The sequence below is a fragment of the Protomyctophum bolini genome (genome assembly GCF_963924005.1).
Source record: "Protomyctophum bolini genome assembly, chromosome: 13".
In the NCBI taxonomy this organism is placed as follows: domain Eukaryota; kingdom Metazoa; phylum Chordata; class Actinopteri; order Myctophiformes; family Myctophidae; genus Protomyctophum; species Protomyctophum bolini.
This window is the reverse complement of record NC_137874.1, coordinates 44,668,496-44,696,353: the sequence shown is the minus strand read 5'-3', so window position 1 is coordinate 44,696,353 and position 27,858 is coordinate 44,668,496. Positions and strand designations below refer to the sequence as shown.

Sequence of the window (27,858 nt, the reverse complement as noted above, 5' to 3'; positions counted from 1 at the left end):
TTCCAGTAAACCCGAGGTAAAAACCACCTCATGTATTATAACTATAGGAAGTGATGCCTTCCTCTAACCTCGAGGTAAAAACCTCCCCACGGCAGTGTGTTCTGTGTTGTTGATCCAACATGGCGGCGGTGGGAAGCTTGCACGGTGTGTCTGTGGAGCCACAGTCCGGCTCAGAGCGCTCCGAGTCCGGCGGAGAGGACTCGGACTCCTCGGAGTCCTCGTCCTCGTCGTCCTCCTCCTCCTCCTCGACCTCCTCTTCCCGGGAGGAGAAAGGAGGAGGAGGAGAAGCTGAGCCCATGGAGGTGGAGGAGGGAGAGCTACAGGAGGAAGAGGAGGTGAGTGAGTCCCACTAGGCCTCGGCTCAGACCCCGGGCTCTCCTGAGGAGGGAGGCCGGCCTGTGGTGCCTGGAGGCCGGGGAGGGGAGTCCCGGACAGCGGACCCCTCCCTCCCTCCCTCGCTATAGGCTGTCACTGTGTGTGTGTGTTTAGAACGACTTGTTTATGATATGTTTATGTTTATAATAGCTAATAATGTTTATAATAACTTAATAATGATACTAATAATGCTATGTTGTTGTTGTTAGTCTGTGACGTCAAAGCTAAGCGGAAATGGGCCGAAAACTAGCTGTTATCTTCACAGTAAACAATACACAAGGTTGCAATAACAACATTAATAACAATAACATATATAAACAATACAACTTATTAATAACAATAACAATATACAGTATGTATAATTGGTACATTTCATTGTATTTCACAGTATGTAGAATGGGTACATTTCATTATATTTCACAGTATGTAGAATGGGTAAATTTCATTATATTTCACAGTATGTAGAATGGGTACATTTCATTATATTTCACAGTATGTAGAATGGGTACATTATATTTCACAGTATGTAGAATGGGTACATTTCATTATATTTCACAGTATGTAGAATGGGTACATTTCATTATATTTCACAGTATGTAGAATGGGTAGTGGGTACATTACATTGTATTTCACAGTATGTAGAATGGGTGCATTTCATTATATTTCACAGTATGTAGAATGGGTACATTTCATTATATTTCACAGTATGTAGAATGGGTACATTATATTTCACAGTATGTAGAATGAATGGGTAAATTTTATTGTATTTCACAGTATGTAGAATGGGTACATTTCATTATATTTCACAGTATGTAGAAAGGGTACATTTTATTGTATTTCACAGTATGTAGAATGGGTGCATTTCATTATATTTCACAGTATGTAGAATGGGTACATTTCATTATATTTCACAGTATGTAGAATGGGTACATTATATTTCACAGTATGTAGAATGAATGGGTAAATTTTATTGTATTTCACAGTATGTAGAATGGGTACATTTCATTATATTTCACAGTATGTAGAAAGGGTACATTTTATTGTATTTCACAGTATGTAGAATGGGTGCATTTCATTATATTTCACAGTATGTAGAATGGGTACATTTCATTATATTTCACAGTATGTAGAATGGGTACATTATATTTCACAGTATGTAGAATGGGTACATTTCATTATATTTCACAGTATGTAGAATGGGTACATTTCATTATATTTCACAGTATGTAGAATGGGTAGTGGGTACATTACATTGTATTTCACAGTATGTAGAATGGGTGCATTTCATTATATTTCACAGTATGTAGAATGGGTACATTTCATTATATTTCACAGTATGTAGAATGGGTACATTATATTTCACAGTATGTAGAATGAATGGGTAAATTTTATTGTATTTCACAGTATGTAGAATGGGTACATTTCATTATATTTCACAGTATGTAGAAAGGGTACATTTTATTGTATTTCACAGTATGTAGAATGGGTACATTTCATTGTATTTCACAGTATGTAGAATGGGTGCATTTCATTATATTTCACAGTAGGTAGAATGGGTACATTTCATTGTATTTCACAGTATGTAGAATGGGTACATTTCATTATATTTCACAGTAGGTAGAATGGGTACATTTCATTGTATTTCACAGTATGTAGAATGGGTACATTTCATTGTATTTCACAGTATGTAGAATGGGTACATTTCATTATATTTCACAGTATGTAGAATGGGTACATTTAATTATATTTCACAGTATGTAGAATGAATGGGTACATTATATTTCACAGTATGTAGAATGAATGGGTACATTTTATTGTATTTCACAGTATGTAGAATGGGTACATTTCATTATATTTCACAGTAGGTAGAATGGGTACATTTAATTGTATTTCACAGTATGTAGAATGGGTGCATTTCATTATATTTCACAGTAGGTAGAATGGGTACATTTCATTGTATTTCACATTATGTAGAACAGGTACATTTTATTGTATTTCACAGTAGGTAGAATGGGTACATTTAATTGTATTTCACAGTATGTAGAATGGGTACATTTCATTATATTTCACAGTAGGTAGAATGGGTACATTTAATTGTATTTCACAGTATGTAGAATGGGTACATTTCATTGTATTTCACAGTATGTAGAATTGGTACATTACATTGTATTTCACAGTATGTAGAATGGGTACATTTTATTAAGTGACAGATGCATGGTTTTCATATTGTAATGTAAATATGGCTGTTTGATTGAGCGACTAGCAGCACTGCAGCAGCACCATAACTTTCCCTTTCAGTTTCAAAAGTGTCATCATGGTAGCTTGTTTACAACTGAAACAGACTTCCTGTGCTCTGACTTCCTCTTCAAAATAAGAGTCCCGTGTAATGATTAGTCAACACTAGTTTTTATTCCTGTTTACTTACTGGATGTTAACATCTAATTTGAGAGCCTTTTGAGTGCCTGTCAGGATTCTCTACATAACTGTCTCAGCTGTTGGTTGCGCAAATGCGCCACCCATGCCTTTGATCTACCGCGCAGCAAACATGTGCGGTTTAAGATGGATGGATGAATGTTGTTTGACGACAAATCGATATTTTTTTATCTTCCAGGACGTGAAGGTGGACCCGGGGGCGGAGCTAGTGGCGGAGCTAGTGGCAGGGCGTCGCTACGAGAACAAGGCTGGAGCGTTCATCACCGGGATAGACGTCAACTCTAAGGTTACTTACAGCCCTGTTGCAACACTGTTACAGCCCTGTTACCCTAACCTAACCCTGTTACAACTTACAACACTGTTACAGCCCTGTTACAACCCTGTTACTGTGGCTTCCATTTTAGACTAGACTAGAAAGCCTGCCGTTTCTATTTGCTTGGATTCCCCATTAATGATGTCACTGGTGGACGGGTTTCTGAACTGCCCACAGCCCTCCTATGAGACACAGACTGAGTAGAAAAAAGTGGCCCCATTTTATCATCATTATTAGTGAGAACCTATTATATGAAGATACGTTGAAAAGTGGTGAAGTGGTCCTTTAAAAAAAACTATTTCTGTTTCTGTGTCAGTGGCAGAGTTGTAACTAACGCCCTTACATTGCGTTACGTTACATAACGAAACTACTATTTGCAATAATTTGTAACCTAACGCTTTTCATTTCCCATTCCATAACGGCGTTATAATTACTGTGCGTGTGTTAACCGCGTTATGGCGTTATTATGACAACTTCGCTCTCTGTGAGTCAGACTGTCATACAGGCGTCTCTGTGCTGAGAGAGAGAGTGGCTCTCTGTGAGTCAGACTGTCATACAGGCGTCTCTGTGCTGACTGCTGTTGAGAGAGAGAGAGGCTCTCTGTGAGTCAGACTGTCATACAGGCGTCTCTGTGCTGACTGCAGAGAGAGAGAGAGCGCTCTCTGTGAGTCAGACTGTCATACAGGCGTCTCTGCGCTGACTGCTGCTGAGAGAGCGCTCTCTGTGTTAAACGTTTCGTCTGTGCTCTGCCTCTCATACTAGCCTCTGAGCCCACATGGGCCATGGCTTCACACCTAACATGAACAAAGCAAGAGGTCATTGATTGGCTAACGTAGGGCCAGATTTCAGGGTAAGCCAATCAAAGACAGTCTGACAGAGTAGGGCGGGTCTTTTCTTATGCCTGTAGGTAAACACAGCCCTACAGTCTATGACACAGACACACAAACCCTTGTAACGCATACACAGAAAACGCCGGTTGAACGAACAATATTACCACACGCTACAATGGCAAATGCGGATAACAGTGAGATCGGATGGTTTGTGGGTTGGAAATATCTATTTTAAATGGCCACAGTAGCATGTCAGCAAGAGTCAACTTGACAAAATGATTGCTAGGTAGCCGATGTTGTTGAGGAAATGCTTCCCCTCTCAACGGTGGAGGGCCAATGTGCAGAAATACATTTTCCAAATACCTGAACAGTGAATATTCTAAAATGGAGGCGATAGAGAAGAAGGATAATTAATTGATGTTGTGCTGTTCTTCCCCACTAGGAGGCGATAGAGAAGAAGGAGAAGCGGGCACAGCGTTTTCATTTCTGTGACGAAGAGAAGAACAACCAGAAAGACATGGTGCTGGATAAAGACATGATGAAGAAAGGTATTAAATTATTATTATTATTATTAAAGACATGGTGCTGGATAAAGACATGATGAAGAAAGGTATTAAATTATTATTATTATTATTAAAGACATGGTGCTGGATAAAGACATGATGAAGAAAGGTATTAAATTATTATTATTATTATTAAAGACATGGTGCTGGATAAAGACATGATGAAGAAAGGTACATTTAATGCCTAATTAATTAATCCTAATCTGACTCAATCCAACAAAACACATCTCTGAGGAAATGTTAGCATTTATAAAAGTGTGTGTGTGTGTGTGTGTGTGTGTGTGTGTGTGTGTGTGTGTGTGTGTGTGTGTGTGTGTGTGTGTGTGTGTGTGTGTGTGTGTGTGTGTGTGTGTGTGTGTGTGTGTGTGTGTGTGTGTGTCTCTCCAGCGGTTCCTAACCTCCGTCTTGAAGCCCTCCATGTGTCTGGCGTTGACGAAATGTCTACACAGGAAATATTCGATTACTTCAAGGAATATCCTCCTGCTCACATAGAGTGGATAGACGACACCTCATGTAAGTTCTATATGCTATAGATCTATATTCTATACGTCTGTGTCTCTCTGGAATCCACGTAACCCAAGAACAAATTCGACACACGCGTCACGTTCCACACCCCCACAGGGAGGGCAGTGCCCGGTGTCGTTCCACACCCCCACAGGGAGGGCAGTGCCCGGTGTCGTTCCACACCCCCACAGGGAGGGCAGTGCCTGGTGTCGTTCCACACCCCCACAGGGAGGGTAGTGCCCGGTGTCGTTCCACACCCCCACAGGGAGGGCAGTGCCCGGTGTCGTTCCACACCCCCACAGGGAGGGCAGTGCCCGGTGTCGTTCCACACCCCCACAGGGAGGGCAGTGCCCGGTGTCGTTCCACACCCCCACAGGGAGGGCAGTGCCCGGTGTCGTTCCACACCCCCACAGGGAGGGCAATGCCCGGTGTCGTTCCACATCCCCCACAGGGAGGGCAGTGCCCGGTGTCGTTCCACATCCCCCACAGGGAGAGCAGTGCCCGGTGTCGTTCCACACCTCATGCCTCCAATGAGACATTGAACCCCACACTGCCTCCAATGAGACACTGAACCCCACCCTGCCTCCAATGAGACACTGAACCCCACCCTGCCTCCAATGAGACACTGAACCCCACCCTGCCTCCAGTGAGACACTGAACCCCACCCTGTCTCCAGTGAGACACTGAACCCCACCCTGCCTCCAGTGAGACACTGAACCCCACCCTGTCTCCAATGAGACACTGAACCCCACATTGCCTCCAGTGAGTCGGTCGGTGTGAACTCGCCACCGTCGGTGTGTGAATGTGGGAAGTGAGGATGCTGGCGTTGACTGTTCGCCGCTTCACCTCCCAATGTATGAATGAATGAACCCTAACCCTAACCCATTGTAAAGCACTGTAAAAAAATATATTTTTCCATTCTTTCGTTTTTCTTAGGTAACGTGGTGTGGTTGGATGATGTCACTTCCTCCCGGGCGCTCATCAACTGTAGCCGTATGCCCGATCCCAAGGTCGTTCCCGCCGATCCCAAGGTCGTTCCCACGGAGCCTGAGGTCAAAGGGTCGGACGAACCCCTCCCCCTCCCCTCCCACGGCAAAGGTAACTCCTCCCCCTTTGTCCCCAAAATAAACGTCATTTGTTTTCACTTCATTGAAGTCCTTCCACGGCAGACGAGGGCGATTTAATTACCAGGTCGATACGGTCGCAAGTTACCACTTTACCACGGCCGTAGCTGATTGGCCTAATTGAATTATTAATTGATTAATAATAATAATAATAATAATAATAATACATTTTTATTTGTATAGCACCTTTCATGACATGAAATGCAGCTCAAAGTGCTTTACAGAACAATGGAGAATAAAAGAAAAGCAAGGCAACGACATTAAAAAACAAGCAGTAAAAGATCAATTAAAAGCAATGTTGTAGAAGTGGGTCTTGAGCTGAGCTTTAAAAATGTCTACAGAGGCTGCCTGACGAAGGTACAGTGGGAGCTTGTTCCATGCCGTCGGCCCGTAGAAGCAAAAAGCTGCTTCCCCGTATTTTTTAGTTGCCATTTTTTTGCAAGGCGCGCAATGCGAGCAGTGACTCTTTGGCTTAAACAACGATATAGCGGAGAGAAAGGCATGCTTGGATTGGTCTCATTTATTTTAAACAATAAGCAACAACTGTTGCAGCCTTCATGAAAGCAGTGACGCACAAATAATTAGGCTTAATAAAACATCCGACCGTAACAAGTCAACTGCCTGACACAGCCATTACCTCTCAAATAAAAAATATATATAATCCAGAAAATGTAGGGATTTAGCTTCTCTTCCGATTGAAACTCAGGTCGCATTCTCACCTAATACTTCGGTAGACTCGAATGCGTATGGGCGGAGAAATGGGATTCTTGCATATTTAATTGGCTACGGTTTGCCTTCACACTGATCACATGATCCGCAGCAATTGGAAACACAGCAGGGGGGACCTTTATCAATGTGTTCAATTCATAAACTAGCCTACACAGTGAAATGATAAATCTATGGTGATAAAATTATACTCATAACGTGCATATGTGTCGTGCCGTCTGGGACTGCCCCCCCCCCCTCTCTCTCGCTCTCTCACTATAAGCACGCAGCCACGCACTGTTCTTTTGGGCATGGAGGCACAGCGCTGAGCGCACTGATATAACAGACAGCAGCGCAAAATGTTTACAAGTTTATCGAGATGAAAGTTCCTACTCCCCACTAGTCCCCACACAGTGACAGCCATTGACAGACAGAATATTCTGTAGGCTATAATACTATTACACTGCACTGCAGTGTTTGTGTTTTCTTAAGCAATTGATTAATGTACTCGTCCTCATTTCGATCAGGGCTTCAGTCTCCACTCTCCTCATTCGACCACGTCTATCCACAGTAACGAGACATCTTTGCGCTGCGTAAAATATGCCTTCTCCGTCTCCAACTGTGTTCAGCTCCTCACCCGCCACATTGTTTGCTTCATTTCCTTTATTTGCTGCGGATTGCATTCACACCTGCACCGAATCGTAGTCAAGCGCGATTGGAAGCGAAGCGAAACCCACGTTTTTGCTCGGAGTAAAATGCGGTTCTTTGCTGCGCATTAGGATTCGAAAGGGCCTTCACACCTGCCAAACGAAGTGCACTTTCTGAAAATGCGCAGGTTTTAATCGCAGCAAAGCACTCTGGTGAGAATGCGACCTAAGATGTGAAAACACCAAAAAAAAGCACCACCCGACCGTAACATGAATGAACTCTTAAATCAATCAAACCCTCTAGGCTCTCTATGGCACAAAAAACTTAATAAAAGTAACAGTTTGGCTACCATTAAATAGCATACCATAGCATTTCTGTAGACTTAAATAGCATTTGATACAGACTTATAGCATGTTATGTAGTCATAGCACATCATAGTACATATGTATAGCATAGTATAGTATATATGTATAGTTTCATTATATAGATATTCCACTGTTACGTTCTTAGCTTACGCATGTTTCATGATAAATGCTTTTATGTGATGTATTCCCATGCTTTTTGTTCTTGCTTAATGTAAATCGCTCTGGATTAAGAGCATCTGATAAATGCCTAAATTGTAAATTGTCTGTCTGTGTGTGTGTGTGTGTGTGTGTGTGTGTGTCAGAGCGTACAGAGAAGACCTCTGATGATGAGGAGGAGGAGGAGGAAGATGAGGAGGAAGGGCAGGTGGTGACGGAAGGGGCGGAGTCAGCAGCGAAGGCGGAGAACAACACAGATGTAGCCCCGCCCCCTGCCCAGGTACATAATACAATAATATTAACCCATTTAGACCTGAGAAATCTTGATAGTTTTCTGAAAACCCTATGTTTCTATGTCAGTGGTTCTCACAGGGTTAAACCCTATGTTTCTATGTCAGTGGTTCTCACAGGGTTAAACCCTATGTTTCTATGTCAGTGGTTCTCAAACTATTTCATGTAAAAGGACCCCCGAAGTTATTTGGCCGCGACCCACTGTCTCAAAATATGTTGTTCCAGGGAAAAGTTTGCACTGAAAGAATATATATTCAAAGATCTGTGCCACATTTTCACGATATTTCAAAAATATCAGACGAGCTTGTAGATCTGCCCAAAATGGGTGAAATATAAAGTGTGGAGCTGGAGAACGCCGTGCGAACTTCATCTGCTCTGGATATTATATTATTATTATATATATAATATATTTATTATTATATTATATTATATTATATTGGTCATTTCATAGTTTCTGTGTCAAGCTGGAGTGAGCCGAGATCTTTTATAGTTAACAAAGCTATTTATTCCTGAAATAGTGAATGAAGCGCCAGGATGCGCAAACTAACTGTGTGTGTGTGTGTGTGTGTGTGTGTGTGTGTGTGTGCAGACAGATGGTGTGTCAGAGGCAGAGAGAGACTCCCTGCTCTCTCTCCAACAGACGGACGGTGTCTCTCTATCAGAGAGAGACTCTCTCCTCTCTCTCCAGCCCAGGCCTGCAATCAAACCTTTCAAAGGAAACAAGCTGTTTCTGCGCTTCGCTACGCACGGTAACACACACACACACACACACTTTGACTGTCTCAAAGAATAAAATAAAATGCAAACAGAGTAGACTAACTTTGGCATGGCAAAGAACGGAGACAGTTTGGTTAACAACTTGGCTCAAATATTAATGACTCTGGGTTTTATAATGCAGCGTGAGTCCGCGATAGCCGATCTACAAGCTCACAACGCTTTGCGACCTATAATTAAGTAGACTACTTTTTGTGTGTGTTATTGACTTCTTGTTCCTTAATGTGGGTTTATCAGAGCGCCAGATAGTGCAGCTGTGAGTGAGTAGCCTAGCTATGCTGCTGCGTCCGTGCACCTAGAGCCACCCATGCTTGAAATATTAAATAAAAATATGTCGGACTTCTCGGGCCGTTTCTGGACTTTACCAACAGGCTTAGGGCCGGGCCCTAAGCCTCTCGACTGAGAGGTGGTCAGTCGACTGAGACCCGTTCCGATCGATTAGTCGACTATTCGACTAATCGAGGTCAGCCCTAGTCTAAATACTTCACTAAGATACCCATGTACCTGTCCAAATACTTCCTTAATGTCAATGAAGTTCACACCCACAACACCAGATTCGACACAAACAAGGGACTAAATTATTTTCGCTCCTATGCCACCAAAATGTGGAACGCCCTACCAACAGTCATTAAGACATGCAAATCCCTTGACTCCTTCAAAACCGCTCTCAAAGGGCACCTACTAGGCATGTAACGATATATCGTATTATCGATATTATATCCCGACGATACGTATCGATTTATTAAAAAATAAAAATCTGAGCTGTAATCATATTCCATCATATTCAGTTTTTCACATGCTTTTGGATAGGTATGACCTTCGATCACGTATTTGATGATCGATCAATCAAAATAAATAAAAAATTCGACGCTTCGAAACCCAACGGGGGGGGGGGGGGTGCGATGCGAGCAGTGACTCTTTGGCTTAAACAACGATATAGCGTAGAGAAAGGTATGCTTGGATTGGTCTCATTTATTTTAAACAATAAGCAGTTGCTGTTGCAGCTGTTGCAGCCTTCATGAAAGCAGTGACGCACAAATAATTAGGCTTAACATCCGACCGTAACAAGTCAACTAAATAAAAAATATATATAATCCAGAAAATGTAGGGATTTAGCTTCTCTTCCGATTGAAACTCAGATGTGAAAACACAAAAAAACCACCACCCGACCGTAACATGAATGAACTCTTTATTTTTTCTTCTCCTCTTGCCGTAAATAAAGCGTCATTTAATCGAGGCCTTATTACTTTTGATTAATCGAACATGCAGGGGACCCTCTTGTAAACCAGTGTAATGCTTAATTGGGTCGTCCAATCACAGTTAACAGTCTTTATATTTAGTTTGTGCTTGAAATGTAGCCTACTGTAATTCTGCAAACTGTTAATACATATTTAAATCAATCAAACTCACAGCAGCAATTGCGAGGCGCACGCACGCATTTTTTTGGGTCAGCCCTAGCTTTTGGAGAGAAATGAGACACTCCATGCAGTCACTTTCAGTAGTAGAGGCCTGCAGAGGGGAGCTGTGTGTGTCTGTGACACAGGTGATGGTTGTTATTGATGCTCATTAATACATCAAGGAAGGCAATTATGTTTCTGCACTGTCAAATAGGTCTACATCTATCCTAAGATGTTTCTGCACTGTCAAATAGGTCCACATCTATCCTAAGATGTTTCTGCTCTGTCAAATAGGTCTACATCTATCCTAAGATGTTTCTGCACTTTAAACATGAAAGCACGTTTACAGTTGTTGCACAGAAATTAAGTAATTTTACATGAAAACTAATGCTACTTTTGCAATGTAGTTAAATACATATTGTGAAAAAAGCTTGGGGGGGGAAGATAAATCATTTAAAAAACGCATCACATGTAAACTGGCACCGGGAAAAAGTTCCCTCTATTTTTCACCCCATACTGTTCATGTTCTCCCCTTTATTTGCTTTCTTCAACTCTATATATGATGATTTACACTTTTATGGTAGCGTACTGTTGCTCTGACCTAAACGCTCTCTCTGTGTGCGTGTGCGCGTGCGTGTGTGTGTGTGTGTGTGTGTGTGTGTGTGCGTGTGCGTGTGCAGGTGACAGGAAGGAGCCAGGAGCTGCCAGCAGGAGCAGATATTACATGAAATATGGAAACCCAAACTATGGAGGAATGAAAGGAATACTGAGTAACTCCTGGTAGGATGCGCACACACACACACACACACACACACACACACGTGAAGAAACTTAGGTAGCTAAAAAGGACCCACAAACTTATATCAATGTGGCCGTCGACCCCCATCCATTGATCCGATGAAAAATGCTAAACTAGGTGATGGTACCAAACGGCCACTTGTTGCCTGGAGACTCGCAGTGATGTGCCAAACGGATCATTTCAGTGTGTGAGACACGTAGTGATGTGCCAAACGGATCATTTCAGTGTGTGAGACACGTAGTGATGTGCCAAACGGATCATTTCAGTGTGTGAGACACGTAGTGATGTGCCAAACGGATCATTTCAGTGTGTGAGACACGTAGTGATGTGCCAAACAGATCATTTCAGTGTGTGAGACACGTAGTGATGTGCCAAACGGATCATTTCAGTGTGTGAGACACGTAGTGATGTGCCAAACAGATCATTTCAGTGTGTGAGACACGTAGTGATGTGCCAAACGGATCATTTCAGTGTGTGACTGATTCGGTTCACGCCCACGGCAATGATTCGATTCACTGAATCGGTTCACGGTTCAGTGGCGCTTCCGTCCGGAGATAGTGGGGATAGTGAAGTATTTATTGACAGTTAGGTTATTTTTGTTTTGAGACCTCCTTAAGTCAAACACTGTACTGTATAATTATGGGTCATGCCGTGATGCCGATTGATTGATTTGATTGACGTATTTATTAACAGTTTGCAGAATTACAGTACATTTCAAGCACAACTCAATACAAAAACACTGTACAACTGTGAGTGGACGACCAATAAAGCATTACACTTGTTTACAAGAGCGTCCAACTTGTTCAATTCATTATAACATTTAGAGAGTAGAGACATACAAATATAGACTTATGTATAGCCAGCCAAAAAACAGGAACTCATCATCATAAAGGAGGTAAAAAAAGGGGAAAGCAAGTAGTGTAGTGTACACTTGCATTTGTATAAAAATATGTGATTTTATTTTTTGCACTAGTAGGCTTACTACTAACATGTAAATGTTGGATGACACACAGCCACTCGACTTAGCATACCAAGTGATCAATTGCAGCATTCGAGGCTACGCCCCAGAACTATTATTTATGTTGCATATTTGCATCTCGTTAGTCATAGCCTATTCATACTGTTGTAGTAGTAGGTAGCGCCACCACAAATTAGGTAGCACCAACTTTTTCTTTGTATAGCGTGGTATTAATACATGATCTTATCATGCCCCCACATCGGGCGCCATTTATTTATGTAGTGGTTTCCACCATTAAAGGTTTGAATCATAAAACCCCCTACAAAGGTACAAAACAGCAACCTACCCGGTTATACTTCAGAACACTGTAGATGGTTTCAACCCAACACAAAGTCACTCAGTCAATAGAGGCAATTTTTATATTCCACACACAGAAAGTCAGTTTAAGGTTTTGTGTTTAAAATTAAATGCAGTCCAAACCTTTGGGATTAATAAAGTGACAAATTAATTCCTTATTGAAATGCCACCGAATTCTTAATCCTTTTCCTCGTCTTCATGGGCCAACGTGTGAAAGCTGCATGCTTTTATTGTGAAGGCAAAAGTTTCTGAATGCTCTCAGAGCCTGCATATCTCTGCGTGCTGAAAACAGATGATCTACAAGCTCACAACGCGTCGCGTCCTCGACACGTTGTGAGCTTGTAGATCAGGAACACTTTGTACGACGAAGAATAAATCGGGCATCAGCGCTCTTCACTCCCTGGGAGGGAGATTAATGTCTTTTGTTGGCCGATCATCATGTATGGACACATACAAACATAACACGCTTTGGAAGCTATTTTCCGTGGCACATTTAAGCAATATTACACGAGAGGGTGTGGGTTAACGTGATAATGGCCACGACAGGGATGCGGTCAGGAACGAGACGAAGTCGAGTTCCGCAAGCATCACTGAGTTCTGCAAACACAGGAAGAGGCGGTACCATTACTAGCTTTTATTGTGACACACAGGAAGAGGCGGTACCATTACTAGCTTTTATTGTGACACACAGGAAGAGGCGGTACCATTACTAGCTTTTATTGTGACACACAGGAAGAGGCGGTACCACGGCCGACGAAACCCGAGAGACGTGAAGACCAAGAGCCCTCTGATTGGAGACAGCCCTCCTTACACACGCACACACTCTGGTACGCACGCACACACACACACACACACTCTGGTACACACACACACACACACACACACACTCTGGTACACACACACACACACACACACACACTCTGGTACACACGCACACACACACACACACACTCTGGTACACACACACACACACACACACACACTCTGGTACGCACGCACGCACACACACACACACACACACACGGTCGCACACACTCTGGTACGCACACACACACACACACACACACACATACGCACACACTCTGGTACACGCACACACACACACACACACACACACTCCTATTATTCTCTCTCTCCTGTATAAACCCTATGTCTCTCTCTCTCTCCCCCCTGTATAAACCCTATGTCTCTCTCTCCTGTATAAACCATATGGCCCTCATTTATCAATTGAGTGTCAAATCTGCCACAGATTGGAGTGCAGGTTTCGTAGTACACCCACGTCGCCACGGCATTTATAAAGTGATCGCAAACAGCTGATCCTTCCTTCATTTCGTTCTGACGTTAATAAATGTGACGGCTGAAATCTATCTGGCACGCCCTATGAAATCAAGCCTCGCCCTCGTTTTTGCGACATGAACGATCCTGAAACCATGGTTACTTCCTTGCTGCCCCCTTTCTCATACACACAACACACACAGACGCACGCACGCACACGCAACTTGTTGCATCTTAAATAAATAAACCTGCATGAATTAAATAAAGCTGTAGGCCTACCATGAATTAAATAACAAATAGGCACCCACACGCTGCTGTTTTGCATATTGCTCCTCCTGTCCTGTCTGTCTGTCTCTCTCTATCACTGTGGTCCGTCCGTGACCAACTGGCCAAGCACGTTCGACAGTCTATTTAGATTGCCTCGCAGTCGCCAGTCGCTGCAGTGGCTCGGCTGTGGACTGTCATTATATGAATGTGCAGCCGTATACGTATAGCCTCATTTGGCTGGCGGTGGTGGCGGTGGTGGGCTGGCTGGGTAGCCTACCTATCTCCGATGCGGTTCCCACTTGCGCTGGCACGGTACATTTGTCATTCCAGCGACGCGTCGGGTTTATTAAACGAGGAGGAGATTGCACACATACCGTAACTCCAGAAAGACATCGGCCTGCTGTAGATTAGGCTACAGTAGGCTACCCACGTTGGGACTCTCCAGAACTGCAGCACTGCACTATACTCTCCAACGTCCCGTCATGGAAATAGTTCACTGTTTAAATGGCATCTAACTTTCAACATTGTTTTTAATTGCGCGATTTTAACTCCTACTAATTTCATATGACACAAAGACACATCGTTGATGTATTCCCTTACTTTAAATTTTTTACATGTAGCCCATATACATACCTATACAGTTTTATATAAACATTTTAGGAGTGAATACACATATGTTTAGATGCCTGTGACAGCCTCTCAGCTGGTCAAACAATGCTGCTCCGCTGTTCTACCACAGAAAAACTGGCGAGGACAAAACGTACTTTGTCAAGTTCAATTTCAAGCTTTGGCGGAAATGGTAAATGCCGAAAATGTCGGTAATTTCGGCATGCACCCATATTTTGGCGTACGCACGGTTGATAAATGAGGGCCTATGTCTCTCTCTCTCTCCTATCTCTCTCTCTCTCCTGTATAAACCCTATGTCTCTCTCTCCTGTATAAACCCTATGTTTCTCTCTCTCCTGTATAAACCCTATGTCTCTCTCTCCTGTATAAACCCTATGTCTCTCTCTCTCTCCTGTATAAACCCTATGTCTCTCTCTCCTGTATAAACCCTATGTTTCTCTCTCTCCTGTATAAACCCTATGTCTCTCTCTCCTGTATAAACCCTATGTCTCTCTCTCTCTCCTGTATAAACCCTATGTCTCTCTCTCTTTCTCTCTCTCTTTCCTGTATAAACCCTATGTCTCTCTCTCTCTCTTCTGTATAAACCCTATGTCTCTCTCTCTTTCTCTCTCTCTTTCCTGTATAAACCCTATGTCTCTCTCTCTCTCTCCTGTATAAACCCTATGTCTCTCTCTCTCTCCAGCTGACCTGGTCAACCTTCCAGAGGAAGACGAGGATGACGATGATGATGAAGACGACATGGAGTCAGACGACCGCACGGTGCACTTCAAAGGTCAGAGGTCGCTGACCTCTGCGGGGGTCAGGCTGAGGTCGCGTAGGTCAAGTTCAGGGTCAGACTCGGAGGAGATGGACTACGACCTCCAGCGACCTCCGACCTTCGACCTGGAGCTGAAGATGACCAGCCCCGCCCCCTCGAAGACCGGCCCCGCCCCCAAGAAGACCCTGAAGATGACCATGTATGCAGATCAGCTCGTTAGGTATGCAAATTAATTAAATAAACCATCCAGTTACTGAGCGGTTCAAATATGAGGGGTGAAAAATGGGTTCCAAAATCGTGGGATAAAAATATATATATTGGAAAAATAGCAGATCTAGGTCTGCTATTTTTGAAAAATCGACAAAACTGTCAGAATGTAGAGGACATTTTTAGAATCTGATCTCAGGTCAAAATGGGTTAAATAAACCATCCAGTTACTGAGAGGTTCAAATATGAACGCTTCTAAAGACTTAACCCATTCTGACCTGAGATCAGATTCTATAAATGTCTTCTACATCCTGACAGTTTTCTGAAAAAGCTATATTTCTATGTCAGCCGTTCTTCGATTTTTCAAAGATAGCAGACCTACAAGCTCGTAACGCGCCACTCGGTTTCAGTTTTCTGAAAAGCCTCGTGTTTCTAAACCTCATGTTTCTGATGTGTCAGTCGTTCTCTCAGGGTTAAAACCTCATGTTTCTACAGTATGTGTCAGTCGTTTCCATTTTCATGTCAAGGACCCCCATCTCAAAATATGTTGTGTAATTATAATATAATAGCATATATTAGTCATATTATCAGAACGGGTTCAGAGCTTTATTATAATATAATAGCATATATTAGTCATATTATCAGAACGGGTTCAGAGCTTTATTATAATATAATAGCATATATTAGTCATATTATCAGAACGGGTTCAGAGCTTTATTATAATATAATAGCATATATTAGTTATATTATCAGAACGGGTTCAGAGCTTTATTATAATATAATAGCATATATTAGTCATATTATCAGAACGGGTTCAGAGCTTTATTATAATATAATAGCATATATTAGTCATATTATCAGAACGGGTTCAGAGCTTTATTATAATATAATAGCATATATTAGTCATATTATCAGAACGGGTTCAGAGCTTTATTATAATATAATAGCATATATTAGTCATATTATCAGAACGGGTTCAGAGCTTTATTATAATATAATTGCATATATTAGTCATATTATCAGAACGGGTTCAGAGCTTTATTATAATATAATAGCATATATTAGTCATATTATCAGAACGGGTTCAGAGCTTTATTATAATATAATAGCATATATTAGTCATATTATCAGAACGGGTTCAGAGCTTTATTATAATATAATAGCATATATTAATCATATTATCAGAACGGGTTCAGAGCTTTATTATAATATAATAGCATATATTAGTCATATTATCAGAACGGGTTCAGAGCTTTATTATAATATAATAGCATATATTAGTCATATTATCAGAACGGGTTCAGAGCTTTATTATAATATAATAGCATATATTAGTCATATTATCAGAACGGGTTAGAGCTTTATTATAATATAATAGCATATATTAGTCATATTATCAGAACGGGTTAGAGCTTTATTATAATATAATAGCATATATTAGTTATATTATCAGAACGGGTTCAGAGCTTTATTATAATATAATAGCATATATTAGTTATATTATCAGAACGGGTTCAGAGCTTTATTATAATATAATTGCATATATTAGTCATATTATCAGAACGGATTCAGAGCTTTATTATAATATAATAGCATATATTAGTTATATTATCAGAACGGGTTCAGAGCTTTATTATAATATAATAGCATATATTAGTCATATTATCAGAACGGGTTCAGAGCTTTATTATAATATAATAGCATATATTAGTTATATTATCAGAACGGGTTCAGAGCTTTATTATAATATAATAGCATATATTAGTCATATTATCAGAACGGATTCAGAGCTTTATTATAATATAATAGCATATATTAGTCATATTATCAGAACGGGTTCAGAGCTTTATTATAATATAATAGCATATATTAGTTATATTATCAGAACGGGTTCAGAGCGTCTGCTAAATGCCTAAATGGTTAATTGTAAATTGTAACGATAACAACTATATTTTTTCACTAGCTCGGCGAGGAGTGAAAGCCGATTGGCCGGCGGGCTGCGCGGCAGGATTGGAGGGGGCGGGGACTCTGAGCCTGCGGCCAATCAGACGGCTCCCAGCGCTGTGACGGACATCAGGCAGCTGCTGGAGGAGAAGAGACGCCACCCTGTGGCCAAAACGGATAAGACAGGTCAGATATACATACTGTCAATTTAGTCATTTAAAAGGAACGACAAATATGCCTTAATACATTATAATTGACCTCTATAACTCAAATCTAACATTTAAAACACCTTCAATATCTGTTTTCATAAATTGATAATCTTTCGCTCAATAAGTTGATGATGTCATTTGACTGATGTGTGATTGATTGACATGTGATGTGTGATTGATTGACAGATGTCAGACAGCGTTTGGGGAAGAGGCGGTACCACGACAGACGCTCCAGCTCCCCGGAGGACACGCCCCCTCAGCCACGGGAGCCAACCAGACGCTACCGCGAAGACACGCCCCCGCCACGGGAGCCACTCAAAGGGAAGAGGCGGTACCATGACCCGGACACGCCCCCTCAGCCACGGGAGCCAACCAGAGACGTGCACAGCAGACTGGGCGTGGCCAGCCAGGAGTCCCGAGGCCTCCACTCTGATTGGTCCAAAGACAGGAAGACAAGTACGTCGTTTTGATTCCAGAATCATGGGGTCACAGGGGTCACCAAATATGGTGAAGTCAGTGTTGTCTACCGGGGGGAGGGGAGGGGAGGGAGGGGGGGGGTGGTTAGGGAATGAAGGTCTGCTCATGAGTCATGAGGGACGTGTATAGCATAGGAAAAACTTGTCCATCCATCTTCAACCGCTTATCCGTAGTCGGGTCGCGGGGGCAACGGCTCAGGAACACTTCATGACCACATATTGAGTAGGAACACTTCATGACGCACAGAGACGGTAACATGGACTCAACGCTGCCTCCCGCAGGTCGTCTGTGGAGTCGCCTGGGACCCAGCGGCGGTGATGACATCACTTCCTCCTCCTCGAGGAGGAGGAAGGAGGCGGAGCCAGATGAGAAAGGGGCGGAGCTTCCCGAGAAGGAAGCAGAGGAGGAGGAGGAGCTTCAGAGGATGTGGGGAGCCATGATCAGCAAGAAGCAGCAGATAGCTGGAACCACCAGCAGGGGGAGCCGTCTGGAGCAGCTGCCCAACGCTGCTAGGTACGTTGCACCTTCCTACCACTAGAGGTCACTGTTAGACATTAATAATTATAATAATAATAACCGCCACTAGGGGGAGCCGTCTGGAGCAGCTGCCCAGCGCTGCTAGGTACGTTACACACTGCTGTGCACGCCATTCAGTATTTAAGTCCAACGTCATTTTGTAGTCCTAGTTATGTCCGGGTCATTTTGTAGTCCTAGTTACGTCCGGGTCCAAGTGGCACCAGCTCCCGTAAATAGAATATCTAAACGCGTGAATCTTTTTACAATGACGTTATTTTTCAGAAAGGAAGCCATTGAGGGTTAAAATCTTAATGCTTCCAACTCGAGTAGAATTATTAATGTTGTCCGTGTCCATGACAACAAAAATAATCCATTTGCTCGTTAAAATATTTCGGGGGCATATTTAGAATGTCTGCACTCTGCAGGCTTGAGTATGTTGAATCTAGTTTGCATTAATGAGGATTTAGTTTGACACAATGAAATAAAATGGCGATAGTATTCCGTGTGGGGCAGACGGCCTGTCAGACAGATTTGGGAGAGCAGCAGCTTTGTTATTTATGAGGAAAGCACAGAGCTACCAACCTGCGCGCATTTTGTGTACCAATCACGCAATTCTAGGTGTCTATACGCAGGTACGACATTCACAATGATAACCAGGGTGAAGGGTGAAATTATCCCCCCAACTACTTCTGACAGAAATAGTTGGGATGATTTGCTGGGCAGAATCATGGGCAGAATGGTGAAATCATCCCTCAAGGGCTTCTGAACGATGCTGACTCAACATGCTGCGACACTGACAGCCAATTGAAGCGACGTTTGCTGTGCATGGCGCCCTGACAGCCAATCGGTGTTGATGTTGTCCAGTTGTCTTCTTGTTTTGGTTTCATCCATGCTGGTGGAAAACTTTTGCAAAGACATGTGAACTCATTTTGCTGCTCATAAATGATACAGTAGCAGGAATTATGTTAAATATATTGAACCGAGCCGTCTTGTCTGAACGAGCTGGTCAATTTGGTTCCATTGCCAAAGTTAAATTACGCACGTGTCAATCTACAGCCAGCGATCGAAAGGGACTATTAATTCATATTTTATCAATCAACGCTGTTCTGCGTGATTCTGCGATCGGAAACGACTGAAGTTGAAACAGTCTTAAGGTCGGTTTACACCTCATTCACACAGGCAAAGAGACTGTTCCGACAGCGATATGGTGTGTGAGAAACTGTCGTGATATGGAGCGTTGTTCATTGCTTGCGACGTCGCCTGACCTGAACCGATCAAAGTAACCAATAAATAATAGCTGTATATCTCAACCAAGTTGAGTGTTTGGGGCCGCGAAACCTCACAGACTGCGAGCGAATATAGGAGTTGGTACAGGTACAGAGGACGGACAGATCCAAAATATTCCACTTTGTCTCTGAATGTGTCGACATGTAGTCAGTGATTTAATTATCTATCATTATGTGAATGAATATGTATGGTCTATCAACAATGAGCCTATGAATGATTATACAGACTAGGCTATACTGTATATATAGACTATACTGTATGTTAACTCAGTCTGAGCAAGGCAATTTTATTTATATACTACCTTTCATACACATTCAAACAAAGTACAGTACAGCTCATTTAAAGCCCAGACTATCAGGCTTAGGCTATCTATCAAGCCTAGTTGAATGTTGATAGACATCCTTGTGAGTAAGCAATGTTAAATAATAAATAGGTTTTTAAATTGGACTTAATGTCTATAGTTGGAATGTCCTAATGGTCTGGAATATTGTTCCAGGTTTGTGGTGCATAGTAGTGAAATGCTGCTTCACCATGTTATGGGGTGAGCAATTGGTATGCCAGCCCCAGATGACCTAAGGCAGGGTGCCCAGACTTTTTGACTTAAGAGCTACTTTAAAAATGACCAGCTCAACAAGATCTACCCACAAATAGTATGATCTCATTGCTGAAAATAGTAAAAACAAATGTACCTGAGGGGGCGAAATGGAAATAGTTTTTGTATGTATAACTTTGTAATGCTACTGATGTTTGTGCTCAACACTCTTGAAAACAAATATTCCATTGTGGCTTAATAGGTCATTTTTTTATGTCAATCAATCAAGTCACCTTAATTAAATTCAAGTGTCGGATGCCAAATTATATATATTTTAATTTAAATTATATATGTTTTAGGGGCATGTCATGTGATCTACCTGCACAGCCTTTGTGATCTACTGGTAGATCGCGATGTACCTTTTGGGCACCCCTGACCTAAGGGTTCTAGAGGGTTCATATGCTTCAGCTGAAGAATATATGGTTGTATTTTCTTCATAGCAAATGTGTAATGTTGAATAACATGATCATGTGTGATGTTCATTTAAAGTCACTGGGGATTTACTTTTAGTCTGAGCAAGTATAATTCTCCATTAGTGAAATGTACTACGTAAGGGAAAATGAGCAGAGCCAATGGTCAAGGGTAGTGGTTAATGTCTAAAAATGCACATTAGAGAAGAGAAGCTAAATGTGTTAAACAAGAAAACATTCATTTATACAACAACAGTGTGCTATCAAGGTTATGAAGCCATCAATGAAAAAGTGTAATCTGCTAAACTTCACTTACTATGTAGTGGACTACTGGACTTACCTGCTTCTTTCTCAGATAAGAGGTCCTTGGTCTGAAAGACATTGAAGACCCCTGCTCTAATGTCCATAACAAGCTTGGCTGTCTAAATTAGTTTCCTGGTGTGAAATCTTCTATAACATAACATCCCCCTCAAGAACTACTAGGCTCCCTGAGCATAGGCTCAGATACACCAGCATGCGGGACCTCCCTGAGCATAGGCTCAGATACACCAGCATGCGGGACCTCCCTGAGCATAGGCTCAGATACACCGGCATGCGGGACCTCCCTGAGCATAGGCTCAGATACACCAGCATGCGGGACCTCCCTGAGCATAGGCTCAGATACACCGGCATGCGGGACCTCCCTGAGCATAGGCTCAGATACACCGGGCACGTGTGCGCCGCGCTGCGCCGGGAATATCTCAAGGTTGGCAGCTCTGAAAGCGGTAAAATTTGACTTTCGGGGTCGTTTTCGTCTCAGATTTAGTCTGACGGAGCGTCACAGTATAACTCTATGGGGACACAAAAGACAAAAGCGACACAAAAGTAGGACCCGGAAGTATCTCAGGAGGGGGCGCTCACGTCACGGCTAAAATACTGAATAGCCACTTGCCAAAATGTGCACAAATGTGCTGACCTCATCAAATGTTTTGCCCAAAGAGTGGGATGGATTCAGAATCATGAAAATCATAAAAACCCCTAGTTTGACATGCTGTACATTGTCCTAGGTACAGTTTGCTACTTAAAGCATGATGACATTTGGGAAATGTTGCCTTATATTGGTTGTCAATAGAGCACCGAAGTCCTGACGTCCCTGTCGGTAGAGGGCGTCAGTCCCCAGGTTCATGTATTTTTTTATTTGCATTGAAATCCCCATTTTCTTCATATAAGAACTGCGTTTGAAAAATAAACCGATCACCCCGGCCTTTTCACTCATATGGATATGAAGCATCGACTGAAGGTGGAAATGTACAAATATACCCAAAGAGTAACAAAATAAGCGTTAGAAACGAGTCAAATAACCCAGATACTACATTTCCGGGTAGGCGGGTGGCTGCATCTGCCCGTCGCACAACAGAAACTGAATGTTAATTACGTTTATTTTTATTTTATTGATATTAAAATTTTCGTGGTTAGTACGAGTTGAGTCACCACCAGCTGAGCTTACGTCAACGAGGAATCTCAGGAACGCAATGTGTAGACAGTAGCAGCGACATTGCCTTCATATGTAGTTTCAAGGCTTTTGCGGCCACATTAATTCCATTTTCTCCAGAAACTGGCTGTATCAAATATGAATGGACATCATTAACGACGCACAGCCACCCCCCTGACAGAAAGGCCGGGGTGGTCGGTTTATTTTTCAAACACAGTTCTTATATGAAGCGATCTAATGGGGATTTCAATGCAACTAAAGAAATACATGAACCTGTGTACTGAAAGTGACGTCAGACTTCGGTGCTCTATGGTGTGGTACAGAAAAATGTCCATAACTTTAGTCTCCGCCTGCTTGGCGCTCTAGCGCCTTATATAGTGCATATATAGTATAGTGCAAATGGCAGATCTAACGCGTTGTAAGCTTGTAGATCTGCTATTTGTCCTATTCAGGCTCCCGTCCAGCAGGGGGAGCCGTCTGGACCAGCTGCCGTCGCTGCAGATCGAGATCAGCCGCGAGGAAGAGAGCAGCGACGACGACATCTGATCTTCAAGACCACCTCCATCTGACCTACAAGACCACCTCCATCTGACCTACAAGACCACCTCCATCTGACCTACAAGACCACCTCCATCTGACCTACAAGACCACCTCCATCTGACCTACAAGACCACCTCCATCTGACCTACAAGACCACCTCCATCTGACCTACAAGACCACCTCCATCTGACCTACAAGACCACCTCCATCTGACCTACAAGACCACACCTACATCGGATCTACAAGACCATCTATGAGAGAGAGAGATCCTACCCACACTTGTGGTCTTTTTAAAGGAACACTTCATCCATTTTCAAGGTCAGGGTTACTTCATTTAGTATCCGAGGGTCTGAAGATCAGATATAATATTATAACGATCATTAGTGAGGACCAATAATATTAAAGATAGGTTTAAATTGGTGAAGTGCTCCTTTAAGCTCGCAGTAAGCTGTGAAGCATCCATTTTTGTAGTCCTTTTGTTGTAGTTCATCAACACCTCAGCTCTGTTCGTGGCGTGTTGGAAGAACTACAATTCTCAGAATGCAGTTGGAAACAAAACCAAGGAAGTACTGTTGCTTTATGTTGTCCGAGCCTGTATGAATTCTCTTTGAAGTTCATAAATAAATATACATTTACCGTATATTTTATTTTATATTTTTGGTGCCTGTCGTAAAAAAAACAAACACATTTATGTTGATAAAATATATCAAAAGTATCTTTTGTTTGAACTCGTCTGACTTTAGAGTTAAATTAACTGAAGACTAACAACGAGCTCCCAAAGGGTTAAATTTACACTGAGGAAAGGTTTTCCCCTGAATGCCCATCATGGACACGCCCCCTAGACTCATGGACACGCCCCCTCGACACATGGACACGCCCCCTCGACACATAGACACGCCCCCTCGACGCGGCGAGGGGGCGTGTCCGTTCCACTAACGCGTGTTTAAAACTACACTCCGTCGGCTTTCTCTCTTTACAAGTGTGTTAACACCTGAGACTCGAACCCTGGGTCGTGTGTGTGTGTGTGTGTGTGTGTCTGTGAATTATTATGAATCATTCAGCTCATGTTTTGATCTCATTCTGAGACAATAATCTGTGAAGTTAAATCTGAACGAAATCAAACCTTTCAGCGAGAATTATAGATCTGTTATTTTCTCTATTTTGGTTTTTATTTTATTTTAATTGTTTTCACACTTTAATTCACGCAAACAAAGCTGATTTTGACATTTTGTAACTAATTCCATGTTCAAAAACCTGACGGCATTTTATTTCAGTACAAATTGATGGGGTACAAAGAGCTGGTCCATCTTTACACGACTCCCATTGGAGCTGTGAGACACAGAAGACACAGAAGACACGAGTGTCTCTTGTGTGTCTCAGGTGTGAATGAGGCCTAAGTGAGTATTTTACAGTCTCAGTATTATTGTTTTCATACGATTACAATGTAAACAACACAGTAAACAACTCAGTGTAAAGTAGGGCCTTTCAGAGGGGCATCGATTAACACAGACGTAACCATGAGGTTCTGACACCGCACCAACGTCAATACGCTTGCTTTGCTTTGTTGTCGCCCCTCGACTTCGCTGAAAAAAACCCTTAAATCGTTAAATCTCTGCCCGTTTGAAAGGACCCGAACAGCGTAAATGTGTAGTATTATTAAAGACTTGTACTTCCACTTTAAAATACCCAGTGTTAATTTAACTCTAAACAATATATTAACCCATTCTGACCTGAGATCAGATTCTAAAAATGTCTTATACATCCTGAGGTTTCTGAAAAAGCTATGTTTCTATGTCAGTCGTTCTTCGATTTTTCTAAAATAGCAGACTGCTAGGTCTGCTATTTTTCAATAGCTAAAGCATAACGATGCTAACACCAAAAGGGGTTCCAGCCCAAAATGGGTTAATGCCTGTACTTCCACATTAAAATACCCAGTGTTACACATGTAACCAAATGGACCCTGCATGTTGAAATGAGTAAAAGTGTCCACGTGTGGCTAGAGAGAAAGAAAGTCCATTTAGTTTTTTTTGATCTTTTGAAGTAAAAACAACCTCAGCGTGGATAGAGACCATTTAGTTTTATTTTATTTTATCTTTTCATTTTGTTTCCTGATTTATTTTATTCTTTTTCTTTTGAGCAATGATGATGTCATCATGTTTGTTATTGGTGGATTCCTCCAGTGATGTCATAATGTTTGTTATTGGTGGATTCCTCCAGTGATGTCATAATGTTTGTTATTGGTGGTTTCCTCCAGTGATGTCATAATGTTTGTTATTGGTGGATTCCTCCAGTGATGTCATGTTTGTTATTGGTGGTTTCCCCCAGTGATGTCATCATGTTGGTTATTATTGGTGGTTTCCTCCAGTCAGTCACTGACCAGATAGCCAATCAGATCACTTGACAGATGAGTTGAACTTCCTGTTTCATCACATTAAAATCAAATAAAAGTTTTTTTTCTATTGCTTTGTATCTTTTTTTAATATTCTGATGATTGGTCTTATTGTTGAGGGGCGCTAGCCGCTAGTCCCTCCTATATACAGGTTTAATGTTTGACAATGAATAGAAATTAATGTTTGTTTTGTCACCGTTTACATCATCATTGCAACGCCTAATCATAGCTGTACCGAATTCCCTCTATGTAAGATGATAAGAGCGCCCCTCACTTCACACAGGTGTGACTATTACCATATTGATATTATGATGCCAGTCAGGAGATTCTGCTTGTAGCAAAGCATCTTCAATGTTTACTTCACCTGTATTTATTTATTCATTCACCATTTGCTTAATTTAGCCCCAACAAACATGTATATCTTCTACATTCTCTAATTATTGAGTTGGACTTCTTGTAAATGAAGTAATGCAGATGTTTGTAACATGGAACCGAAGCTCTGAAGAGTATAATATAAATAAGGGTCAATTTGGTTACCAGCTATAACTCCATCATTTAGCTAATACCACCTGGAATCACTTCAAGGACCGCTGGTGGTCCCCGGACCACTGGTTGAGAACCACTGAATCTTCTCACATCACCACAGACTTTATTATTAATTATTATTATTATTAGAAGTAGTAGTAGTAGTAATTCAAGGTATTTTAATGTCTCAGAAGGGCAATTAGGTTACAGCAAAAGTAGTGGTTTAAACATACAAACAATACAGGACAACAGTAGTAGTAGTAGTATTACTAGTATTATTATTATTATTATTACAGTATGGATATTTATTTGATGCCAGTGGTGAAGGTGAAGCTCTAAACTGAATTTCGTTGTTTCATTGAAAAATAAAGATCTATCTATTATTATTAGTAGTATTATTACTAGTAGTATTACTATTACTAGTAGTATTAATTATAACTAACACAACATGCTCATTAATATGAAGTAAAACGTTACATTAATAATAGCTAGTTGAACTTTCTACAGGTACATTTATGCACCGTCGTATGACGGTGTCGTCGCGTTCAGAAACAGCAGATCTACAAGCCCACAAGGCGCCGTGGGTGAGACTTGTTGTGGGCTTTTAGATCTGCTATAACGGCTCAGTTTCGCCGCCCCGTGGTCATCATGACCTTCACACTCTGAGCTTTGAGCTGCACTGTTATGCAAAATGCAGTGAAAAGTGGGTAAAAGCGCCATCTGGCGGTTGAATTATACTGACAGAGCAATTATACTTCTCCGTCCAACAGTGTTTCTGACAGAGCTACAGTTATACTTCTCCGTCCAACAGTGTCCAACAGACCGCCGGGAACAGCCGAAGTGCCGAACTACGTCACTCGGCTGTTGTCGTACGAGCGGAACTGAGCATGCGCAGTGTGCGTTAATAAAATAATAATAATAATAAAACTATTTATTTATTTGTAGCACCTTTCATGAAATGAAATGCAGCTCAAAGTGCTTTACAGAGAAATTAATGGAGAAAAAAAAGCAGGAATAAAACATTAAAATAATAGCAGTAAATAATACAGTGAGGACATTAATAATTACGATAAATAATATTACTTTTATACTCTAAGAACAGAACAACAAAACAGTGACGACATCTTAGAGTATATATTAATTATTAATATTATATTTATACTAAGGAGGACATTTAAAAGATCAACTAAAGCTTAAGTTAGCTTTAGCTATCGTTAGCTTTATGCTATCTTCATGGATATTATATTAATACGTGTTTAAGTGTTTCATTGTTGTTCTAAAAAAATTAAGATTATTTAACACAAACTGTCGATTCAAATAAAGAAAGTTTTACAACAAATAAAGTGTCGTTTTTACGTCATGAAGACACACAGCTAGCTGGTCAGCTAGCGGCTAGCGCCTAGCTAGGCCCGTCACGGCACTGTCTAATTAAATAACCCTAATTTTATTCTGAAAGAAACCGGATGTCTTACATTTGCTAGCTCTCAAACAGGAAATTTTAAATTTGCTCATTAGACGGAGCCCTCTCAAACCGGAAGTCCTAAATTTGCCGATTAGACGGAGCCAAACATAATTTTATTCTGAAGGCAACCGGATGTCTTAAATTTGCTAGCTCTCAAACAGGACACTTAAAATTTGCTTATTAGACGGAGCCCTCTCAAACCGGAAGTCCTAAATTTGCCGATTAGACGGAGCCAAACATAATTTTATTCTGAAGGCAACCGGATGTCTTAAATTTTCTAGCTCTCAAACAGGAAATTTTAAATTTGCTTA

General features: G+C 41.6%; 1 protein-coding gene across 1 annotated transcript; it reads left to right on the top strand.

Moving 5' to 3' along the window:
• Nucleotides 1–111: 111 nt before the first annotated feature.
• On the top strand, nt 112–25,630 carry ncbp3 (nuclear cap binding subunit 3). The gene is made up of 14 exons (XM_080780863.1): nt 112–335; nt 2,987–3,094; nt 4,394–4,499; nt 4,902–5,027; nt 5,955–6,116; nt 8,163–8,296; nt 8,897–9,056; nt 11,159–11,258; nt 13,325–13,419; nt 15,444–15,738; nt 17,689–17,855; nt 18,065–18,334; nt 18,637–18,868; nt 23,084–25,630. The coding sequence occupies exons 1-14, from the start codon at nt 120–122 to the stop codon at nt 23,175–23,177; spliced, it is 2,265 nt and encodes a 754-aa protein (XP_080636989.1). The 5' UTR covers nt 112–119; the 3' UTR covers nt 23,178–25,630.
• The last annotated feature ends 2,228 nt before the right edge of the window (nt 25,631–27,858 follow it).